This window comes from Priapulus caudatus, unplaced genomic scaffold, assembly GCF_000485595.1.
Source record: "Priapulus caudatus unplaced genomic scaffold, Priapulus_caudatus-5.0.1 Scaffold20, whole genome shotgun sequence".
Taxonomy (NCBI): domain Eukaryota; kingdom Metazoa; phylum Priapulida; class Priapulimorpha; order Priapulimorphida; family Priapulidae; genus Priapulus; species Priapulus caudatus.
The window spans coordinates 832856-852555 of NW_014577081.1; the positions used below are offsets into that span (position 1 = coordinate 832856).

Genomic DNA, 19700 nt, shown 5'->3' on the forward strand with positions numbered 1-19700 from the left:
CATCACACACACACACACACACACACCACACCACACATCGTCCGATTTACGCGAGATTAGGGATATCAGATGTTTTTTTTAGAAATATCGCGCTATGTATTTGTAGGTTGAATTTACAGATTTAATAACAATAATCAATATAATAATAAACAACTTACGGTTCCTCATGCCGACTTTCATCTGCGGTGTCAAGGGGCGCAGTGAATAAAAGTATTCACTTGATTCCTACCCCTCTCGCGCGATAGTATCGCCACGACCAGTCAGCATGGAAAACTTTTGCAGCGTTAACATATGGCCGTAATATTCAGCCGAAACTTTTTCACTCGCGAGACACAAAATGGGAATTTACGCTATAATACACTGCGAACGCGTGCGTGTACCATTAACCCCCGCGTGGTGCGCGCCCGGTCGGTGATTGCTGTATCTGTGTTTGTGTGACAAGTAAAAACGCGTATTATAGAGCGTATAAGCTCATATTTTGTGTTTTGGCGGGGATGAAAAGTTGAGGCCTGAAAACCGGCCCCCATTTTGCTGCGGCTAACTTTATCACAGTGCACTGATGCCAGTGGGGGCGATACGGCGATACTTATCCGCCGATAACGGGGGCAGGGAAATACTGAGGGGGAAGGGAGTTAGATGGGGGGAGCGAAGGAACGAGGAGATGAAGGAGAGAGGGCGGAGGGACGGGAGAATGCAGACGTGAAGATGTGCGCCACGCGCATGCGCAAGTACCACGCCGCAGGAGAAGCGACGTACGGTACCAAACGGCACCACACAGGCACGGGATACAATATTCCATCTATTATAGTTACTATTCGCCGACTTTCCCCGCTGACCCTCTCCACCTCTTCGTGGAGAGAGGAAAAGAGAGAGAGAGAGAGAGAGAGAGAGAGAGACCAAAAGCAAGGCAACGGGAAACTAATGAACGTAATCCGCAACGAATGTTGCCGTCGTACACTTCTAGCGCAGACGCAAAAGCAAGTCCCTCGCACATACATTCAACGAGCAATCTATCTATCATGGCGCTAGTAATTTATATATAAATTGGCTCGAGACCGGCGCGCAGCCTAACGATGTTCACTTGTTACGTAAAACCATTACGTCCGAGGCTGGACGTTCGAGAGAATGAGAATCCTGAGCGACGAACATCGCTCGTCTCCCACACAACCAATAATGACACGTGATGCTTGGCTGTTCCCGTCTGCACCGCTACTCCCCGCCGGCTGTCACGGCAGCCTGCTGCACCCACGAGAACCAGCGATTCTCAAACTTCTGCTGGAAGGCGTACCGCTGTGCTTCCGTGCCGCTCACGTGCAGGCAGTCGTCACCCTTCTCTAATCCCATTTCTTGCTCAATAATCTGCAACAAAGGAGAAATAACATACAGGCCCACAATCCCTCCATCTGAAACCAATGGGGCCAAGCGCATTTCAGAATGCGGAATTTCATTTTAAATTTCAGAATGGTAGCACGTTTACTGAGACTCTTAGAAGTATCTGCAGCACTTTTTTGACGTTTTCATGGTAAACCTAAACTTAAAATCACAAAAAAACACATACGGCACACGCGCGACATCTCGCACTCGCTTGGGTCAAGCGTCAGCTCATGCCTAAGCTCTAGGTCACGTCGTGGTCACGAGTCACTCGAGTCACGATGGACCAGCGATTAAACATTCGGTTTACAGAGCTTTTCGCGCGCGCGCGCGTCTCGTGATGACTCACCGCGGCCGCGATGCCAATGAACTGCTTGCTGACAGTGAGACGGCTGATTTGCAGCGCCACCTGTTCTTGCATCGCCTCGTGCCGCCCATGCGCGAACGACTCCGCTGCCGGCACGCAACTCCTCAGCAGCACCCTGCGGCACAAAACGACAAGTGAACGCCACGCGCGTTGCCACGGCGACCGCGGACGGGGTCATCCGATGGTCCGCTGCGTTGACGAGGGGCGTGGGATTCGGGCGGCTGAAGGGCCGAATCGCGAGGAGGAATCGCAATTCGAGCATGACATCGCAACACGTCGTTAGAAGGAGGTGCTCTCAAACGATACAAGCAAACAGGCGTGGTTGCTCACAACGATACATTAATCCTTGGATTTAAGTGAAGGCAACTTGTACACAGCACGGAAAAACATACCTAGCCACCTGAAATGATTGACAGGCAGGTCTGGCTAATCAACTTGGCCATTATCTAACTTGATCATTGACTAGCAACAGTATTTTAGGAAGCACTGTTATCTCTCTCCGATGGGTACAGGTGTGATGCGTTTGACACTAACCTGGCACGCAGCAGACAAGCACACACTAGCAGATCTTTTGCCTGCAGCAGTTGCTTAGCTAGCTCCAGCTCATCACTGTAGTCATCATCAACATCAACGTCATCATCATCACCGCTGTTTTTGTCGCTGTTCTTCTCATTCTCCAGTTCCACGCGGTTCGTCTCCTTAACAAAAGGCGTAATAACTAAAAGCTAGTCTATTGGCAGAGCAATAGAGAGCATTTCCCCAAGATTTGGGTCTACCTTCACGAACCGTTCAGAATGTCACGTGAGCTCATGGTGACTTTTAAAACCGATCATTAGATTTTTTGTGGCGCAATGGTCATTTACAATGTTTAAATTGGCGACAGCAAGTCGCGCATTGAACAGAGGCTGCCAGGTTCTGACAAGCACACTCGGCCACACTGTGGAAGGTCAATGAAAAACTGCAATGGGCAACAAACGTGTGGCAACCTATGCACGTGCAACTACCGGTTGCTGCTCACTCACCACTTTGTTGTCCACCTGGTTGATGGTGGTCTCCGTGGCAACCGTCTCCGCGGGAACCGTGATGTCGGAACCGGTCTCATTGACGGGGGACGTCTCACACGAGGCGTATCCAGACTCGAGACCCGTGGTGACCACCTTGTCGACCCCGTCTAAGCTCTTCACCTGCTTGTCCAAGATACTCGCGACATCTTTGATTCTGCATGAGTATCAACAGCAAATAGATTAGCGGAGAGCCATCTGCGTGTGGCCACGTCGGCACTTTATGACGCGATTAGCAGCAAAACGATCTTAGAGAACATCTTAGAGAAAATCGTGCGAGTAAATCTTGGGGAACACTTTAGAAAAAATCGTAGAAAATATATTAGAGAGATTCTTGCAGAATAAAATAGAAAAGAACATAAGGGAAATTTCAGAGAAAAAAATCTTGGAGAAGATCCTTCGCACATGCCCCGATATTTTATCCCATCTCCCCAGTCGTCATCTGTTTGCCTGTAGGCAGCTATGGTTCGCACACCAGCTTCAAACATTGTTTCGCATTTCATTGAGCATTTGGTATGCAAATAAGCGAGATAGCCAGTAGGCATGGCCTCTGCATCATATTTATACGTCAGCTGTAGCAATATTTAGGACCGGCAAGCCGGTCTCTCGCCGGAAAATTCATTCCTCGAAAATCAATATGGCATAGCCTTGGCATTCGCCACTCCCTTTCTGGTGCTCTTGTCACGCGAATTGCTTTCGACTTACGCGCATCTACCCATATAATATTACCGACGAATCAATACAGTTTTGAGAAGAGAAGAATCGTTTGAGTCTCTTCTGACAAAACTAAAGTCATAAGAATCGATGAGATCACTGTGAGACGAAACTCGTCGCTAATTGCTAACACTTGGTGTCCAGAGGAATTACACATTCACACATCCCTCCCCTGAAGAGCTAATCCGGGTGTTTTCACAATGTAGCTTGCACATTATTAATTTAATTAATTATTAATTAATTAATTTAATTAGTGCTTGCACTAACACCTACCTATCTAAAGTATCCCTAACGAATCAACAAACCATTTTCGTGAAAAACCCTTGGGCTAAGTAATGTTGTTGTTGTTGTTTTCGGTTTCTTTATTTTATACTGGACTTAAGGGTTTGGATCCACATCAGTAGAAACCCACTCCAGGAATCTGGCTCGGTCCAGTTTTGGCAGCTCTCACGCTTGCTCTCCATGTGACCCAATCCAAGAAGTCTACAGCGGAGAGATTCCACTGTTCCCTATCCTTCTTCACAACCTCCTTCCAAGACATCTTCGGCCTCCCACGTCTCCTTACACCAACAACTCGAACTTCACCCACTGTCTTGATGGCACCGGTGGAGCGCTGAACATGGCCATACCAGCGGAGTCTTCTCTCACGTAATAAGACATCAAGGTCCAAGATACCCAGTCTGCCCAGCAGCTCGTTTGAAGGGGCCAAATCCTCGATTGTGACATTGCGATCCATCTGATCATTGCCCTGTCATTACGCCGGAGGCGTTGCAAGTCAACAGATTTCACTGCCCATGCATGTCTCTCTCCCGTGCAGCATGGCGCTACGGACACAGGTGCCATACACATGACCACGAGTCCTGAGGGACAGATGTCGAGATTATTTAAATGCAACAGGCGCCCCCTGGCGGTGGGCACACTCACCTCAGCTCGCTCAGCGAGGCGATCTCGAAATCTTGCAGACACCTTAGCGTCGCGGATTCCTTCTCAGAGATTGTCACCTCACCCATCTCGGTGGCGTACAGTTGCTCATGCATCCACGCCAGCTTGATCCAGAATTCGGGGCTGTTAGGGTAGAGTGCCACGCACTGCTGCACCACGAATAGGCAGTCTGAAACAAGGGGCAGTCTGAAACAAGGGGCAGTTTGAAACGACATGCAATCTGAAACAACAGGCAGTCTGAAACAAGGGGCAGTCTGAAACGACTGGCAGTCTGAAACAAGGGGCAGTCTGAAACAAGGGGCAGTTTGAAACGACAGGCAGTCTGAAACAACAGGCAGTCTGAAACGACAGGCAGTCTGAAACAAGGAGCAGTCTGAAACAAGGGGCAGTTTGAAACGACAGGCAGTCTGAAACAACAGGCAGTCTGAAACAACAGGCGCTTAGAGGTGACAGACAGCAGTGTGATGACCGATTCTCTCTGCGACCATGATGTGCATACCTTCGTAATTCTGCAGAGCCTGCTGCACTTTGAAGAGTAGTGTGAGGGAGGCGAGCTTCTGATCTGCACCTTTTGCCTCGTCCACCTAAGAAAGAACACAGACAAGCAGGTCATTTACGTGTGATTAAATTGACTACGTCACGAATTTTCTATGGTGCATATTTGTAAAAATTTTGTTGCAATTTTTTTACATTAAAAGTAAGTACTAACGAGACTAAAATATGTATCCTCAAATTCTTAGCTGATAAGATTGTTTCTCAACTAGTTAAAAATCCAAAAACCTCGGCAATTTGATATATTGATCACGACATTAAATGCTTGCTATGGGCTATGTATGAGTAACGAGTGTTTGTTCACATCGAACGGAATCACAAACTAGGAAGTATAATACAGCAATTTTACCATGAAAAGCAAACAGAATCACTTACATTTTGTGAAAAAGTGTATATATTTTTTTTACTTTTCCGATTTATCGTGATGTAATCATTTTAACACCTAACAATCTTTACGGTTCCTTAATTCAAGTTTCACTCAGTACAGGTGACAAGCCTGTGTTATACACTTTGTTCATTAAACGTCCAGGCATGTTCATGCAGCTGTAGATACGGACGTGTACACACCAACTCGTTACATATCTGCAGAGCTGAGGGTAACTCCATCCTGAGAGCCAGCCTACAACGCACGGCTCCCTCCATCATGTCTCTGCGCGGCACGTTATGAGATGCTGGTGCTATCTCCAGACCACGCTCATAAGCTTCCAGTGCACTCGCATACTTTCCCTTTCAAGAGAAAAAATGCATTGACTCAACTCGGACCAGAGCTATGAGGTCTGAGCTAGATTGATTGCTTTGTGAAGTGGCTTGAGATTAATTTCCATAAATTTTACATTACGCATAAAAGACAAGTGTCTGTATTTTGAATTTCATTTATATTTGACTTTGGGCGCAGCATACATTGAAATACAATGAAGCAATTTTGTGCGACTGAAAAAAAAACGTCGACGTAACAATTGAGATTTCTGGCCCGTCAGTCATAGACAGAACAGCGAGGATTTTCTCATTCCAAAATGCCAAAAAATCTCTCCTCTAGTTTTAATAGCTCGAGCCAAGAGCTGTGTGCAACACACGTCAGATACACCAGTATTCACTAATACCGTCAACATGGGCGGATCCAGGAATTCTGGAAGGCAGGGGAATGCGTAACGGAATGGGAGCGGTGGTAGAGGGTACGCTTCCAGATTATTCTATACAGAAATATGGTTATAATCTATTATAGGGGGTCCAGGCTGTCAGGACCGCCCTTTCGTGAACGCAAAACAGATTTAGGGTACAGGAAATACCTCTCACAGCTTACATAGAATAACAACGCTTCAAAATAGTACATATATATCATTAAAATCCATCGAATTGTAACAGTATTCTATAAAAAAAAAAACTGGGGGAGGGACCACTGTTCCATTGTACTCTCAGCAGAATTCTCCCTTTCAGGATTCCTGGCTGGCATAGCCACACCCTCTGTAGCCGCCACCACTGCACAAATACTGAGTCCAGCCCGACCAGTCAATCAATTACAATCCGAGACGATGGCGACACAACGTACTGAAAGCAGCGGGGCCGATTCACAAAGCCGAAATATTTTGATCTGGATAGTATCGATCATATCTAGGCAGCAGTGGAAGCAGCAGACCACGGCCGCACATCGGCTGAGGCATCCGAGCGAGGAGAGGAAGCCACGAAGGTCGTGTGCGTGCGCGTACACACGATGCGCGGACTCCAGAGAAAGAGACGAGTTGCATTCACGTAACCTACATGGACATGCTTTTGTACAAGATAGGCTGCAAGTTTCCTTTTATAGGATGCGTACTGTAACGTTAACAAATACGAGTGGGGGAGGAGTGGGGGCAGAGGAGCGCATTTTCTAAAGATATCAAAGAACGATGCAATTTGTTTTATGTGAAGTGGTGGTTTGGATAGTCTCTACGGATCACAGTTGGATAGTCACTAGACACAGATCCTCTGCACTACCCCCATGTGGGCTCAATCAGCTTATGATTTAATGCCATAGATCTGAAATAGTTGGCGATGAGCTACTAGTTTCGACTTATGGTAGTCTTCTTCAGGCCCTCTTAACTTTGTAAAGCTGAAAAAAAACTGTCTAAAGTATATATGCAATTTGTTCATGGGAACTAGAGGGTACTGAATGTCCTCCGGGTAGCCTTCACAAAATAGGCTAGACTTCAAGGAAGTGAGACCTAACATTAAGCAATAAGGAAGAGCCGTTTAAAGAGTAAATTACTTCAGGATGTAGATTTTTGTGGGAGGGCACTTAGGGAACATAGCACCTTAAGAAAACGAGAGATGATTTCGGGAAGCACTCAACGTTGCATGGAACCTTGCTTTAGGAACAAATGAGAGCTTCAAGGTGAAAAAAGGTCAAACAGCAAAGAGGCTCTGTTACTTACTTAACTTGGGAAGTAGGAGAGGTCATGACCTGTGAGTAGTAGAGGTCATTACCTGTGAGTAGTAGAGGTCATTACCTGTGAGTAGTAGAGGTCATTACCTGTGAGTAGTAGAGGTCATTACCTGTGAGTAGTAGAGGTCGGCACGGTATCGGCAGGCCTGCAGCTGCTCCCGAGGATCTGACGACATTTTCTCTGTCAAGAACCACTGAAGATAAAAAACTACATGTTAGCCATCAATAGCTACACTTAAGCCCGGCGCACACGTGAGTTATTTTACTCAAGTAAAATGACGCATCAGTCAAATTACTCAACGAAAATCCGCCGCACACGTGAGTAAAATGATGCATGCATCAAATTACTCAACGAAAATCCGCCGCACACGTGAGTAAAATGACTCATGCGTCATTTTACTTGAGTAAAATAACTCACGTGTGCGCCGGGCATTACGTAAGAGCCAATGCAGACAATAAACTACATGGCAGCAATCAGATAATTTCACTTAACGTGCAATATATGGCAGTTACGCACGCAAGCACACAAACATGCACGAACACACCCACCCACACAAGCGCACCCCAGCACGCACGCGCGCATCAGTGTTGTAGGTCTCGAGGCCGGTCTTGAGACTGTTTTCCTTGGTCTCGGTCTCGGTCTTGGCCTCGGAGTGCAATGACTCAAACTCGGACTCGGACTCGAGCCCTCAGGACTCGAGGACTCGGGTCGAGGCCGGCTCAAGGCCACTACATACATAGTACACAACTGTACATATTGTAACACGCAGTTTACAAGCATTTAAAACTAAAACTCCTAGGTTTTCTAGATACACGGCCTAATCTTGTAACGTTTTCAATGGCTCGATTAAGATTCTTGTCCCTTTGGTTTGAATCTACTGTCGCTTCGTCCCTTTGCGCTTTTTCTACCACTTCTTTCTCTTCTTCTACCACTTCGAAGGTACTAGCACTCTTTCATTTGGTTCAACAAGCCGTGTCATTCTCGTAAAACACAAATGGATCCGTTACTTTGACACGTTTCGTATGACTCGTGTTTCTGTGTTTTCGGCTGACTATACACTTTCGAATGTCTACGATGCACTGTTGCAATTTTTTCCCTTTTTTCCCGATTTTTTCCCTTTTTCCGATTTTTCCCCTTTTTTTAATCAAAACTGGACTCGGACTCGGACTCGGGTGGTGTGGACTCGGACTCGGACTCGGGGGGTGCGGACTCGGACTCGGACTCGGACTCGGGGGGTGCGGACTCGACTACAACACTGGCGCGCATGCATTTCGTTAATCCGTGAGTGACTAACTGTAAACTCCGTTTGATGTCAATTACTAACAGCTTCCAGCACGCACAAAGTAAATCAGGCGGTGATTGTCGGTGCGAGCCGACGCCTTCTAAACGACAACGTGCTCCGTCGCACTGGCGACGAGCATTAAATCCACACACGCAACGCACGCACTACACACACACACACAACACACACACACACACCACACACACACACACACACACACACAACACACACACACACACAACACACACACACACACACACACACACACACACACACACACACACACACACACCACCACACACACACACACACACGCACACACGCACACACGCACACACGCACACACGCACACACGCACACACGCACATGCATGTACGCACGCAAGCATACACACAGGTGCGCACACACACACAGAAACACGCGAGCACGCACACACGCACGCACGCACGCACACACACACACACGCACGCACACCCAGTTACTTGTCTTCAATCTACTGAATTATTCCTTGTACAGATATACGCGTTACTACCTGTAATTTCGTAGTTTGAAGAGTGAGATGTATAATATGCTGGTACTGTATAAACAATACATGACAAGATGAACCCCTTTACCCCATTTTCTATGGCGTAGCAAATGACATAACCCATGTTGAAGGTATATGGCCGGCAGTAGCAGTAAAAGGTTAGTGAGGAGAATAATAGCGAGAAGTTATTAGCAAGGAGTATATTATTAGCGAGGAGTTATAAGGCTGCAGAGAAATAAACAAAAGCAACTCATCCCTACAAGTAGCGATCACATCACCGGAGCTCTATAGCTTTATTTGTACGGAGTAACACTGCTAAGTGCTTGCAACAGTAGACGAGAAAATGAAGCGAATTAAGCGGGAAACAGACTCGGTCGGTTGTGAAGCTGACGCTCATTCCTAATGAATCGCGTACCGTAACGTGCACAATGGCAGACCAATCCTCCTAACACTAGTGTCGTACTTGCAACGGAGTCAAATTCCAAGTTGATTAGCAGACGATACGTAACAACTGTCGACAATAGCTATAACCGTATTCTGTCAAATATTCACTATGCAAAAACATGAAACACGTTGTATCTGTATACAGACACACGCACGCACGCACGCACTCACACACACACACATGAACACACGCATACATATATACGTATACACGTATATACATATATTTATTTGCTAGTTGCTCTGAGTAGCTGAACGGAAGAAAAACACTACGACGCGCAAACGAATAGCTAGCTAGTCCGGCCCGGTTGCTGCAAACACTGCACCGATGTCTGTCGAAATAACAACACACAGTCAACTCCTACCCACCACTAGAGAAGCGACAAGTAACGAGCAAGCTAACTCACTTACCAATGGGAAGCAAAGAGACTCCGGCACACAGTCACACATGCAGGCTAATGAGTTCACGTAAACATATAGATGTAGACCGGGGTGAGGAATATGTAAATATGTGTGCGGGTACGTGTGTATTTATGTGTGTGTGTGTATGTGTATGTAGCTGCGTAGTAGAAGAGGAGACCTGGCAGAAAAGCAGGAGGCGTCTGCCAGGCGCAGTCGGCAAGAGAATGAGCAGCTTAAAATCAATACGCAGCCTCCAAACCTTGCCGCAAATACCAGTATAGAGGGATCGGGGTGTTGGCGGGTGGATGTGTGGTGGGGCTTCATGCATGCGTGCGAGCATGCGGGGGTGGGGGCGTGGTGGGAAGGTGGGCGCGCACGCACGTGCTTAAAAAATTCTATGTTTGCTGTCCCCTGACCCAAGATTTTTTTAATGGGTAGGTAGGTCTTTTTTGTGAGGCATAATAGTTATTTTAAGTCTGTCTTCATGTTTGCCACACATGCTTTGTGTTTTAGTCTTAACTATAAAAAATGTAAAAAAAAAAAAAAGGAACCCAAAATGTAAAAAAAAACTTTTGGGTCGCGGCTATTTACGTGGGTCGGTCGGAGGACAGCAAACATATAATTTTTTAAGGATGGCCTTATTATGCATTATTTAAATCAGCACATGCTGTACGTGCGTACGTGCGTGCGTTTGTGTGTGCGTGCGTGCGTGCGTGCGTGTGTATGTGTGTGTGTGTATGTGTGTGCGAGCATGCATGCGTCTGTTCGTGCGTGCCTAATACAGTACGTAACCAAGATCTGTAATCGTTGAGGGAGATCAATTGTTTGATGACAGTTGCAATCGACAGCACCACTATAACGTCAACAATTGTGGCATGGGTCAATCGTGGCATCGTCAATCTGGGGGTATGCAAAATGCAGACAACATGTCGTTTGTTATGTGTGCGAATGGTGCCTGATAACCTGTAACTTTCCTTATACGCACTGCATCCAATGACAGACCAATCACGTTAGATTACCGCTCCCACCCGTGACGTCGTGGTGAGTGAAATTCGACAGAAATTCGTCATCTGCTGAAATAGGATAAATGTGGCGCCAGGGTACTTTAACTAATGTGCTTTCGATTGCCCTTTTCGTCACAACCAAAGCGGAAAATGCCTCTACATTTGTTAACTAATCATCACATTTTTTACAATGGCACATTAATCTGATACGTGTCTACACTTATTTTATGAGCTCGGTGACATACTGTAAAGTTAAGGTTGTATAACTTGCAAGTCTTAGCAAGCCTTTTTTCAATTATTAGTTTCATTTTATTTGGAGCGATGTTTGTTGAGATAATAAAAAGAAGTTAACATGCATATTGGAAACACAATGCCAATACACCTTGTAAGTGTGGAATTCGTATAGTTTAGTATGTGCATTTACATTATCAGACACTAGATGGTGCTGCAGTATATAAGTGCTAACTCTAGAACCATAGATGTGACTTCTTCAGTAAACTAATGGTCAAATTCCCAAAATATACACACAGCCAGTTTCCAGATAGATAAGTGTCCCAAAAGATATCGATGCTTGCAGGATGCCCTGATATAACCACTGCATAGGAAGCAGTTTAGAGGATATCCCGGTGATAATCAATGTGGGGTCAAGCAGCATTTGGTCAAGTCAGGCTGCGTACCATATATGCACACAGCGGTACACCCCTATATATGCCTACACACCAACCCATCCATGAGAAAAATATATTTACATATATGTATTTTCTATGGTAATAGAGCATATAACTTTACAATGGTCATAGATCATTTCAAAATTTTCGTTTCACATGCCATAGAAAAATTGTATGTCGAAGTTAGAAATATACCTGTCAGATATTTTATTGCCGAGAAGAACTCGTACAAACTAGTTTTGAACCACTCTGGCAATACCTTGGGGACGAAGAAGAAACATCATTCTGGGTGATAGGTGTTGTAAACTAAATGTATTATTGGATTCAGGCATGGGAATGGATGATCTGAAAAAACTCTGAACACAGGATGCCGAAGGCATCCCAGCTCACCTTTAGGCAAGCTTGGGGGTTGGTGTGGAAGGGGGCCGCCCCCTTGCACGGGGAGGGGGGGTTAGGAGAGCCTCTCCCTAGAACATTTTTTAATTTAGAGGCTCTGAGATCGCATCTGATGACTTCTGGAAGTACAATTATTCACAATTTACAAAGGACAAAATACTTAATTTTTAAGGAGAAACTTTTCATATTGACCCATGCTTCTACCAGTGAGTGCGCGAAAAATAAATACCGGTTGTATCGAGAGCCAGTGTTCCTTAACTTTCTTTTAGCGAGACGAGACCGCTATTTCTTCTCGATTAATTAGCAGTGCAATTGCTTCGACTTTTGTTGGCGGGACACACATGGAGGTTCAATCCACCCTCCACCCACCCACATCTACTCCCCCCCCCCAATATCTCAACGGATTTGCACGCTTCTCAAAAATGACCCAGGTAATCGGCAAAAAACTGAAATCCGAGAATTCCGCCGATAAATTTCCATGAATGTGTTACACAGAGACGTTTATCAATTAGTTGGCTTAAATAATGTTGTAGACGATAACAGCAAGACGTTCTTTTACTCGCAGCAAAACGGTCTACAGCAGGTACGTTTAGAACCGGAAATGGTAACTTACCCCGGGTTCACACAACTTTGCACCCTGTGATTCAAGCTTCTGAAGTGGCGGCTTAACTTTTTCTTGTGCAAAAATGCCATCTTCAAAGCAAGCAAACTCCATCTGTACGTCTAGAAAGTGCAGTATTGGCTTCTAGCTATTTCACGTGTACCAGTCATTTTCCTAGAGAAGTAATCAATGTATATTGTCAGGCTTTATAGCATACTATTTCTTGTAGAGTAGCAGTTACCACTGATAAAGTACAATGTGCAAGTTTGACATATGTAGTGATATTATGTAAGTTAATGCAAAAAAACTTCTGCATTAGAACATATCACTGCATCATTTCATGAACTTCGATCATAAGCAAATTCCCATTGGTCAGCTAAAATTTAGCAATTCTAATTGCAAATACAGGTCCATTGTAAGTTACAGCAGTGCCAGTATGTAATAACTCAAAATGTTTATTATAACTGATAATTATTTTTCACAATATTTTAGAAGAAGCTACTGTTTCTATACACTTTTCCAACCTACCATGCATTACCAATAATAATAATAATAATAACTAACAGTGCTCGAAATAAGCGTTGTCCGGTTGTCCGAGACAACCAGAATTTGCGCCGGACAACCTAACCAGTCTGAGACATTGTCCGGTGGACAACCAAGAAAAATGTGACGAAAAACACTTTATTTATGTTTTTCTCAGGGGTTCTCGAAGAGCACTTATAGCCTGGCGGCCCGCCATTAATCTATGGTGTGGGAAAGCGACGCATACCAGCTGCTATTTCCAACACTGGTATATGTCAGGTTTTCTGATTTATGAGAGGTGAACTCTATTTGGAACCAGCAATTAAACCAGCAAGTTCACCCCTACATTTTGGTATTTTTATTCCATTATTATTTTGAATTTTCCGATGGCTTTGCCCATGCAAAACAAACAACAGTGTTTCAACACATTCATGTTGATCCGAAAGTTAAAAAAAAGAGAATTGTCGTAGTCAGAATGAAGGCTGAACATGTACTCAAAAGTGCCGCAAATACCATCTCCTGCGATCTACATTTTCAAAATTTTCTGGGGGAGGACCCCCATACCCCCCCGCTTGTTTTTCACACCCCTCCTTGGAATCCTAGATCTGCCACTGAACAATTACATATCTTGGGAGCAGAGAACAATGAACAAAAATGTCGCCTTTTCGCATGGCACCCAAAACAAAGATTGCAGAGAAGGTAGAGGAGCCGTAGGGTGTGGAGAGGGAGGCGGGGGAGCCATTAAAATATTAAGTCATCCACTATTTTGCGCAGTTCGCTGTTTTTGGCCCCCCTTGTTAAAAAATCCTGGCTACACCAGTGTTTTTGGGTGTTTTCTGACCATATTATTATGTGATTGAAAATAGGAGATTTGGGGATATTTTTTTGGGACAACCAGAAATTGTTGCGGACAACCCGATTTGATGCCTGGGTTGTCCGCAGGACAACCACATTTTTTTTCTCATTTCGAGCACTGACTAATAATAATAATATAACGTGGGGTGTGGAGTACGTTGGGGCTAAGAAGAGCATTTATGATTTAAAAGGTAATTTCGATCATATACAGCCTCATTAGTTGGTCTGGCGAGTGTGTCGAGCAACATACACTACCCAATTATTTTTTTATAAATAAAATGAGGTTACCTACATAAAATGCTCTAAACATGAGACCGTGAGACACTTAAATAGTGTGACATTAACGTACTAAGTGACTACCATACTGAGAGAACACTACAGCTCTGCGGAGCTCAGTTCAAGGATTCAAAGATAAACATGAACTGATTATACAGTTCACATCACCATACATCGTAGAGTGCCGTGCCCTCCACAGGCCAGAGCACGAAAACAATCGGCGGAAATGCAAGACCTGCCACACAGTCCTGATGTACGTTCTCAGACGAACATAACAAGAATATTACTATTAGTAATACTGAGTATTAGGGAGCTGTGGAGTTTATAGATTCTAGTACGAGGATATTCAGCATTATTTGCTGTTGATTGTAGACAAACTACAAGCTGTTACTGTGAATAGTGCGCCGTTTGAACCAAGCGGCAAACCAAGTAAGGCTAGTTTACTGTTTAGCACGTCCGGATTAGTTTAGCACATTATTATGCGGAAACACATTTGCGGGGTCCCAAACTATCCTGTTTGATTTACTCCTCCTGTGCTAAGAATCTTGCCCGATCTTGACAAGATAGCATGGGACGTGGACAACAAAAATAAGATTTGTATGAAATTAAAGATCATGTTATAACTAAATAGACACTTATTGAAACGAAAGCGATGTCCTGACATGAATATCTGTGCGATTAATAATACCACTGGCAGCAAGAACAAGCCCGCACGTACAACACACAGTGACACACGCGACCATTGACTACAAGTACAATCTACATATAACAACATTATATATAACAACGTTGTGCGATATAGATTAGATAGTCAATGGCCGCGTGTGTGCTGTACGTGCGGGGTTGTTCTTGCTGCCAGTGATTAATACATCCATTAAATAAATGATTAATACATTCAGGAGTTAATAAAGACAAATTACTGATACATTACTACTGTGTAGTGTGTTGTTGACATTTTTTGCTGTTCGTCGCCATATTTCATCCTGCAAATAGAGCCACCTTGCGGTAACGTTCGACATTATTAGGCCTGTACCGTAGTATTTGTACGCTCGCCCGAAACTTGACGCTCCTAAGTGCGCTTTCTACTCAGATTTCGATATAGTTTCTTTCTTGATTTCACCAGTTACAATGGGTTAGTACGCTTTTTTATTAAATTTAACTGAACTGACAACGGAAATGAAATATCATCAATGACTGGCTAACGTTAGTGCCGCTTAGAGTTTGAATTATCACATAGCTTCAATGAACGTAAACCGACCAGGCTCTCCGACTTTTACACGTCGTAGGATCTCGCCACGCGAGATGGGAACTTGTGGCTACAATGAACGCCGTTCAGTGTTACTTTATCATTAGCTCTAGTATTAGTAACTGGTAACTATAGCCCGCGTACGGTTGCCGCGTACGCGGGCTATAGTTACTAGAGCTACTTTGTCATGTGTCCATGATGTGACACAGTCCAATTTTGATAACGACGGGTTAATGAACTTAATTTGAACTTTGATGGTCACGGTCCCACGCCCACGGCCATGGCATAGATACTGATTTATGGTACTCGCTTACTGTATTATTGTATATAGTAGGTCTACTAGTAGCCACAAGTTCCCTTCTCGCTTAACACTACGTTGGCGATCCTATGACGGTCCTACGACGTGTAACAGTCGGAGAGCCTGGTCGGTTTAGCCTACCAGCGGCAGTTAATGTAAGCGGCTATAGTACTAGAGCTAGCCTACTAGTAGAGCTGAGAGGGTCTATGCCCCTCAGGTTACTGCCGGAACGTACTCTGGGTACGGTCCGGTATACCGGAACGTACCCTGGTACTATATCTAATATGTCGGACCGTACCTCGCCTACTCCACTAACGAGTCTAAGGAGTCGCCTACGCCTACTCCCTAACCCTAACCCTAACCATATCAGATAGTTACCAGGGTACGTTCCGGCATACCGGACCATACCCAGCTAGGGTACGTTCTGGCAGACTCGCAGCTAGGGCCTGCATACCTCCCAAATCCCATTGGTTGATACAAATCATGTGCCTGAAACTCCTGTTTTAATAATTCATTTTATGGTGCATTGTGACCCTAACCCTAACCCTAATTCTAACCCTAACCATAATCCTAACCCTAACCCTAACCCTAATCCTAACCCTAACACTACTTATAATTTAATTAAAAAAATTAACAATAATTGTATCAACCAATGGGAGTTGGGAGGTATGCAGGCCCTAGCTGCGAGTTTCTGGAAGTACCCTGGGGGACATAGACGTACCCTATAGTATAAGCACTAGTACATATCACGACTCTCGTGCAACTGCCACTTTCACTGTGTGCCAGTTCCAGTGGTGAGTGTATTTTTATAACAGAGTCGTTTAGTTACCGGGAGTGTAATATCTTGTATTTTCACTAGCGAGCCAGTGCTTTTTTTGACACATCATCATCACATGTCATCTTCAAAGGATTCCTTTAAGTTTGGCTTCTGTGTCTCTGTCATTCCGTAATGGAATTCTCTTCCTTCTTCTTTAGTTAGTTGCAAGCTTGAGGACCACTTCCTGAATAAAATAGGCTGGTGTGCTGGCATATCTGTGGTTGCTGTACAGCCTTTCCCGTGGGTGATACTCCATTAGGAGTGTTCCCAACTTTAATGTCATTAATGGTCATAATAACATATATATATACTAATTAGTATATAATAATTTATATATTATAAGTATTGGCATGTCAATATATTTTTGGTTAATGTATTATTAGGGTTAGGATTATCAATCATTAATCATTAATCATTATTGATATCAAAGTTGGGAACACTCCTAATGGAGCGTTAGCCTTTCCCGTGGCATAGCAAGTGGCATTATGGTGTATCAGGGCCACCTGTGACATAGGTCCATAAATGTGCATACATATTCAGTGTTAAAAAGCATCAAAGGTATACCTAGCTCTAGTACTATAGCCCGCTTACATTAACTGCCGCTGGCAGCGGCAGTTAATGTAAGCGGTCTATAGTACTAGAGCTAGGGATATACCCATGGGTAGAGCTAATTAATGGAGTCAATATCTTGTCAGGAACACAGTATAATAACGTTGTATGCGGAACATTATATTGTTGGCCAATTTGATTAAGGTAATTTAAAATATAAAGATAGCAGAGAAATTTATTTGGATTGAACGTTTTATGCTCAGTAAATCTCACCGTGTACGTACATTTCGGATCTGGCTGTATCCTGGTGAGATCGCAAGTATGAGCGAAACGATAGGCACTGGCATCAGATCAAGAATACGGGGATCAAAGATGACAGCTGAACAGGTGTCAGCGGATGGGGCCCGGCAGGTCTCTCCCACAGGAGCTAGCCCATTACAGCAGGTATATATACCTATCATCTTCCATCTTCCAACTTAACCAGTTATATTGAAAATTTGCACAAGATATACAATTACATAAAGTTCTACTTTTGTTTCAATATTTGTGCATGACATATTAGTTAATAAGTCTATCATGACACAATGTAACTTGTTATACTATAGACATTGACACATGTATAGTGTTGCCTGTCTGGTCTTTGAACATGGTTCGCACAGTTCTTGAAAAGTCTTTGAATTTGAGGCGAGTCCTTGAGAACTACTTGAATTTAGTAAATGTTGATTTTGTGCTTGAAAAGTCCTTGAATTTCATGAAAATGTCCTTGAATTTAGTAAATGTTGATTTTGTGCTTGAAAAGTCCTTGAATTTCATGACAATGTCCTTGAATTTTTAGAAAGAATCCTTGCCTGTAATAAAAAGAAATTCTGTACCATCAATAATGTGCAAACCTCAATAAAAATTGCGTTAAATGAGCTTAAAAAGCTATAGACACGATAGACAGTTAAATGATGATCACAAATTACAGTAAGTCAGTAAAATCAGTCAGTAAATCAAGGTATGTTGTAGAAGTGACAGTGTTTAGAAGGGTTTATTAATGTAATCCAGGTAAGTTTTAGAGGTGACAGTGATTAAGAATGGGGTTATTAAATTAATCCAGGTATGTTTTGTTCTGTGTATGAATTCCGATAAAATGTCTGATAAAATGTCCTTGAATTTCTGATAAAATGTTCTTGAAAAGACCTTGAAAGGTCTTTGAAAAAATGTTCAGTCCTCCTGTATGAACCATGTTGAATTCCTGTCCGTATCCCAGGAGCTTGTGGCACAATGTCCTGCTTGCCTGCACAACCTACCGTGACACATTGACTTACCTGCAGGTGCCATTAGGTCAGGAGCCATTAGCAGGTTCAACCAGCGTAAATGGAGTACCTGTAGACAATCAGATTACGTCGAATAGTGATCGGCAACCATTACTTTCAGGAGAATCTACAGGTGAGAGTAAGGTAGGTAGAGGTTCTTAAGCAATTGATACCCCCTGTATATAATGTTGAGTTGATGCTGTCGTCAGGGATTTCATCAAACGGAAGCTACTGTTGCCTGCATACACTGATGCTTCTACTAACTCTGACTACATATCAACTAGAGTGAGATATAGTGCACTTAGCAGCTAGCTATGTTAAAATTACCCACCTTCTCGATCTAAAGCTCCTCTTCTCATGTTATGTGTATTCAACATTTATTCGCAACTGGACAAATCTCAAACACTTAAAACAGGAAGATAAGGGCATAATAGATTTGTGTGCATGTTCATGCAGGAATCTGTAGTAGAACCAGAGAAGGAGGAAACCTCACTGATGATAGGACTTCAGGTTGTCATCCCCTTTCTAGTAGCTGGCTTTGGCATGGTGGGAGCTGGCATGGTGCTAGATATTGTACAGGTAGAGTAACTGTCGTGGTCTGCATCTAGGTACGCACGTAGGCGCATACCGGTGCATATACATATACATTGTTGGTTTGTACGTGAATGTTTTCAAAATGTGTTTAGTGTTCCATTTAATTTTGGATACTCAAATTAACTGTTAAGTAAGGCCTCTGAAAAATTGGTTTTGGTTTCACTGTCACATCTGGCCACCAAGAAATGTGAAAAAGACTGAAGATTTGGCGTGAGCAATGCTGTAATTGTTGTTATTATATAATAAAATTCGCTGTTTTATTTGTGTTTAGCATTGGAAAGTCTTCAGGGATGTATCAGAGATATTCATCCTTGTACCTTCTCTTCTGGGCTTGAAGGGGAACTTGGAGATGACGCTAGCTTCAAGAATGTCAACACAGGTGTGCAAAATTGTGTCGTTAATATATATATATATATATATATATATATATATATATATATATATATGGTCATGGTCATATATTAGTTTGTGGTTTAATGTCATTTAGGTTAGGGT

The 19700-nt window shown here is 43.7% G+C and overlaps 2 protein-coding genes across 7 annotated transcripts in view; one reads left to right on the forward strand and one right to left on the reverse strand.

Annotated features, from left to right (window-relative positions):
* Positions 1-1087: 1087 nt before the first annotated feature.
* Positions 1088-15407, reverse strand: LOC106812128 (uncharacterized protein C8orf76-like). 4 transcript variants are annotated; one of them, XM_014815932.1, is made up of 10 exons: positions 15335-15407; positions 12763-12924; positions 7537-7620; positions 5575-5733; positions 4955-5039; positions 4438-4624; positions 2761-2956; positions 2273-2433; positions 1721-1853; positions 1088-1359 (listed from the first exon to the last, which is right to left on the reverse strand). In XM_014815932.1, the coding sequence occupies exons 2-10, from the start codon at positions 12862-12864 to the stop codon at positions 1210-1212; spliced, it is 1257 nt and encodes a 418-aa protein (XP_014671418.1). In that variant the 5' UTR covers positions 12865-12924; positions 15335-15407; the 3' UTR covers positions 1088-1209. The 4 variants fall into 4 exon arrangements, with proteins under 4 accessions (XP_014671418.1, XP_014671403.1, XP_014671410.1 ...); XM_014815917.1 differs by having other exon boundaries at positions 2273-2436; XM_014815924.1 differs by having other exon boundaries at positions 2273-2436; positions 15330-15394.
* The window catches only part of LOC106812110 (solute carrier family 41 member 1-like), a 20797-nt gene continuing 15843 nt past the window's right edge, over positions 14747-19700 (forward strand). Inside the window, exons 1-5 of one of the 3 annotated variants that reach the window (XM_014815898.1) lie at positions 14747-14832; positions 17577-17757; positions 18630-18755; positions 19068-19190; positions 19477-19584. In XM_014815898.1, coding sequence (XP_014671384.1) covers positions 17635-17757; positions 18630-18755; positions 19068-19190; positions 19477-19584 — 480 coding nt within the window. In that variant the 5' untranslated portion in view covers positions 14747-14832; positions 17577-17634. Of the gene's footprint in view, positions 14833-15438; positions 15536-17576; positions 17758-18629; positions 18756-19067; positions 19191-19476; positions 19585-19700 lie in introns of those variants that run through there. The other 2 variants (XM_014815890.1, XM_014815907.1) reach the window with 2 other exon arrangements.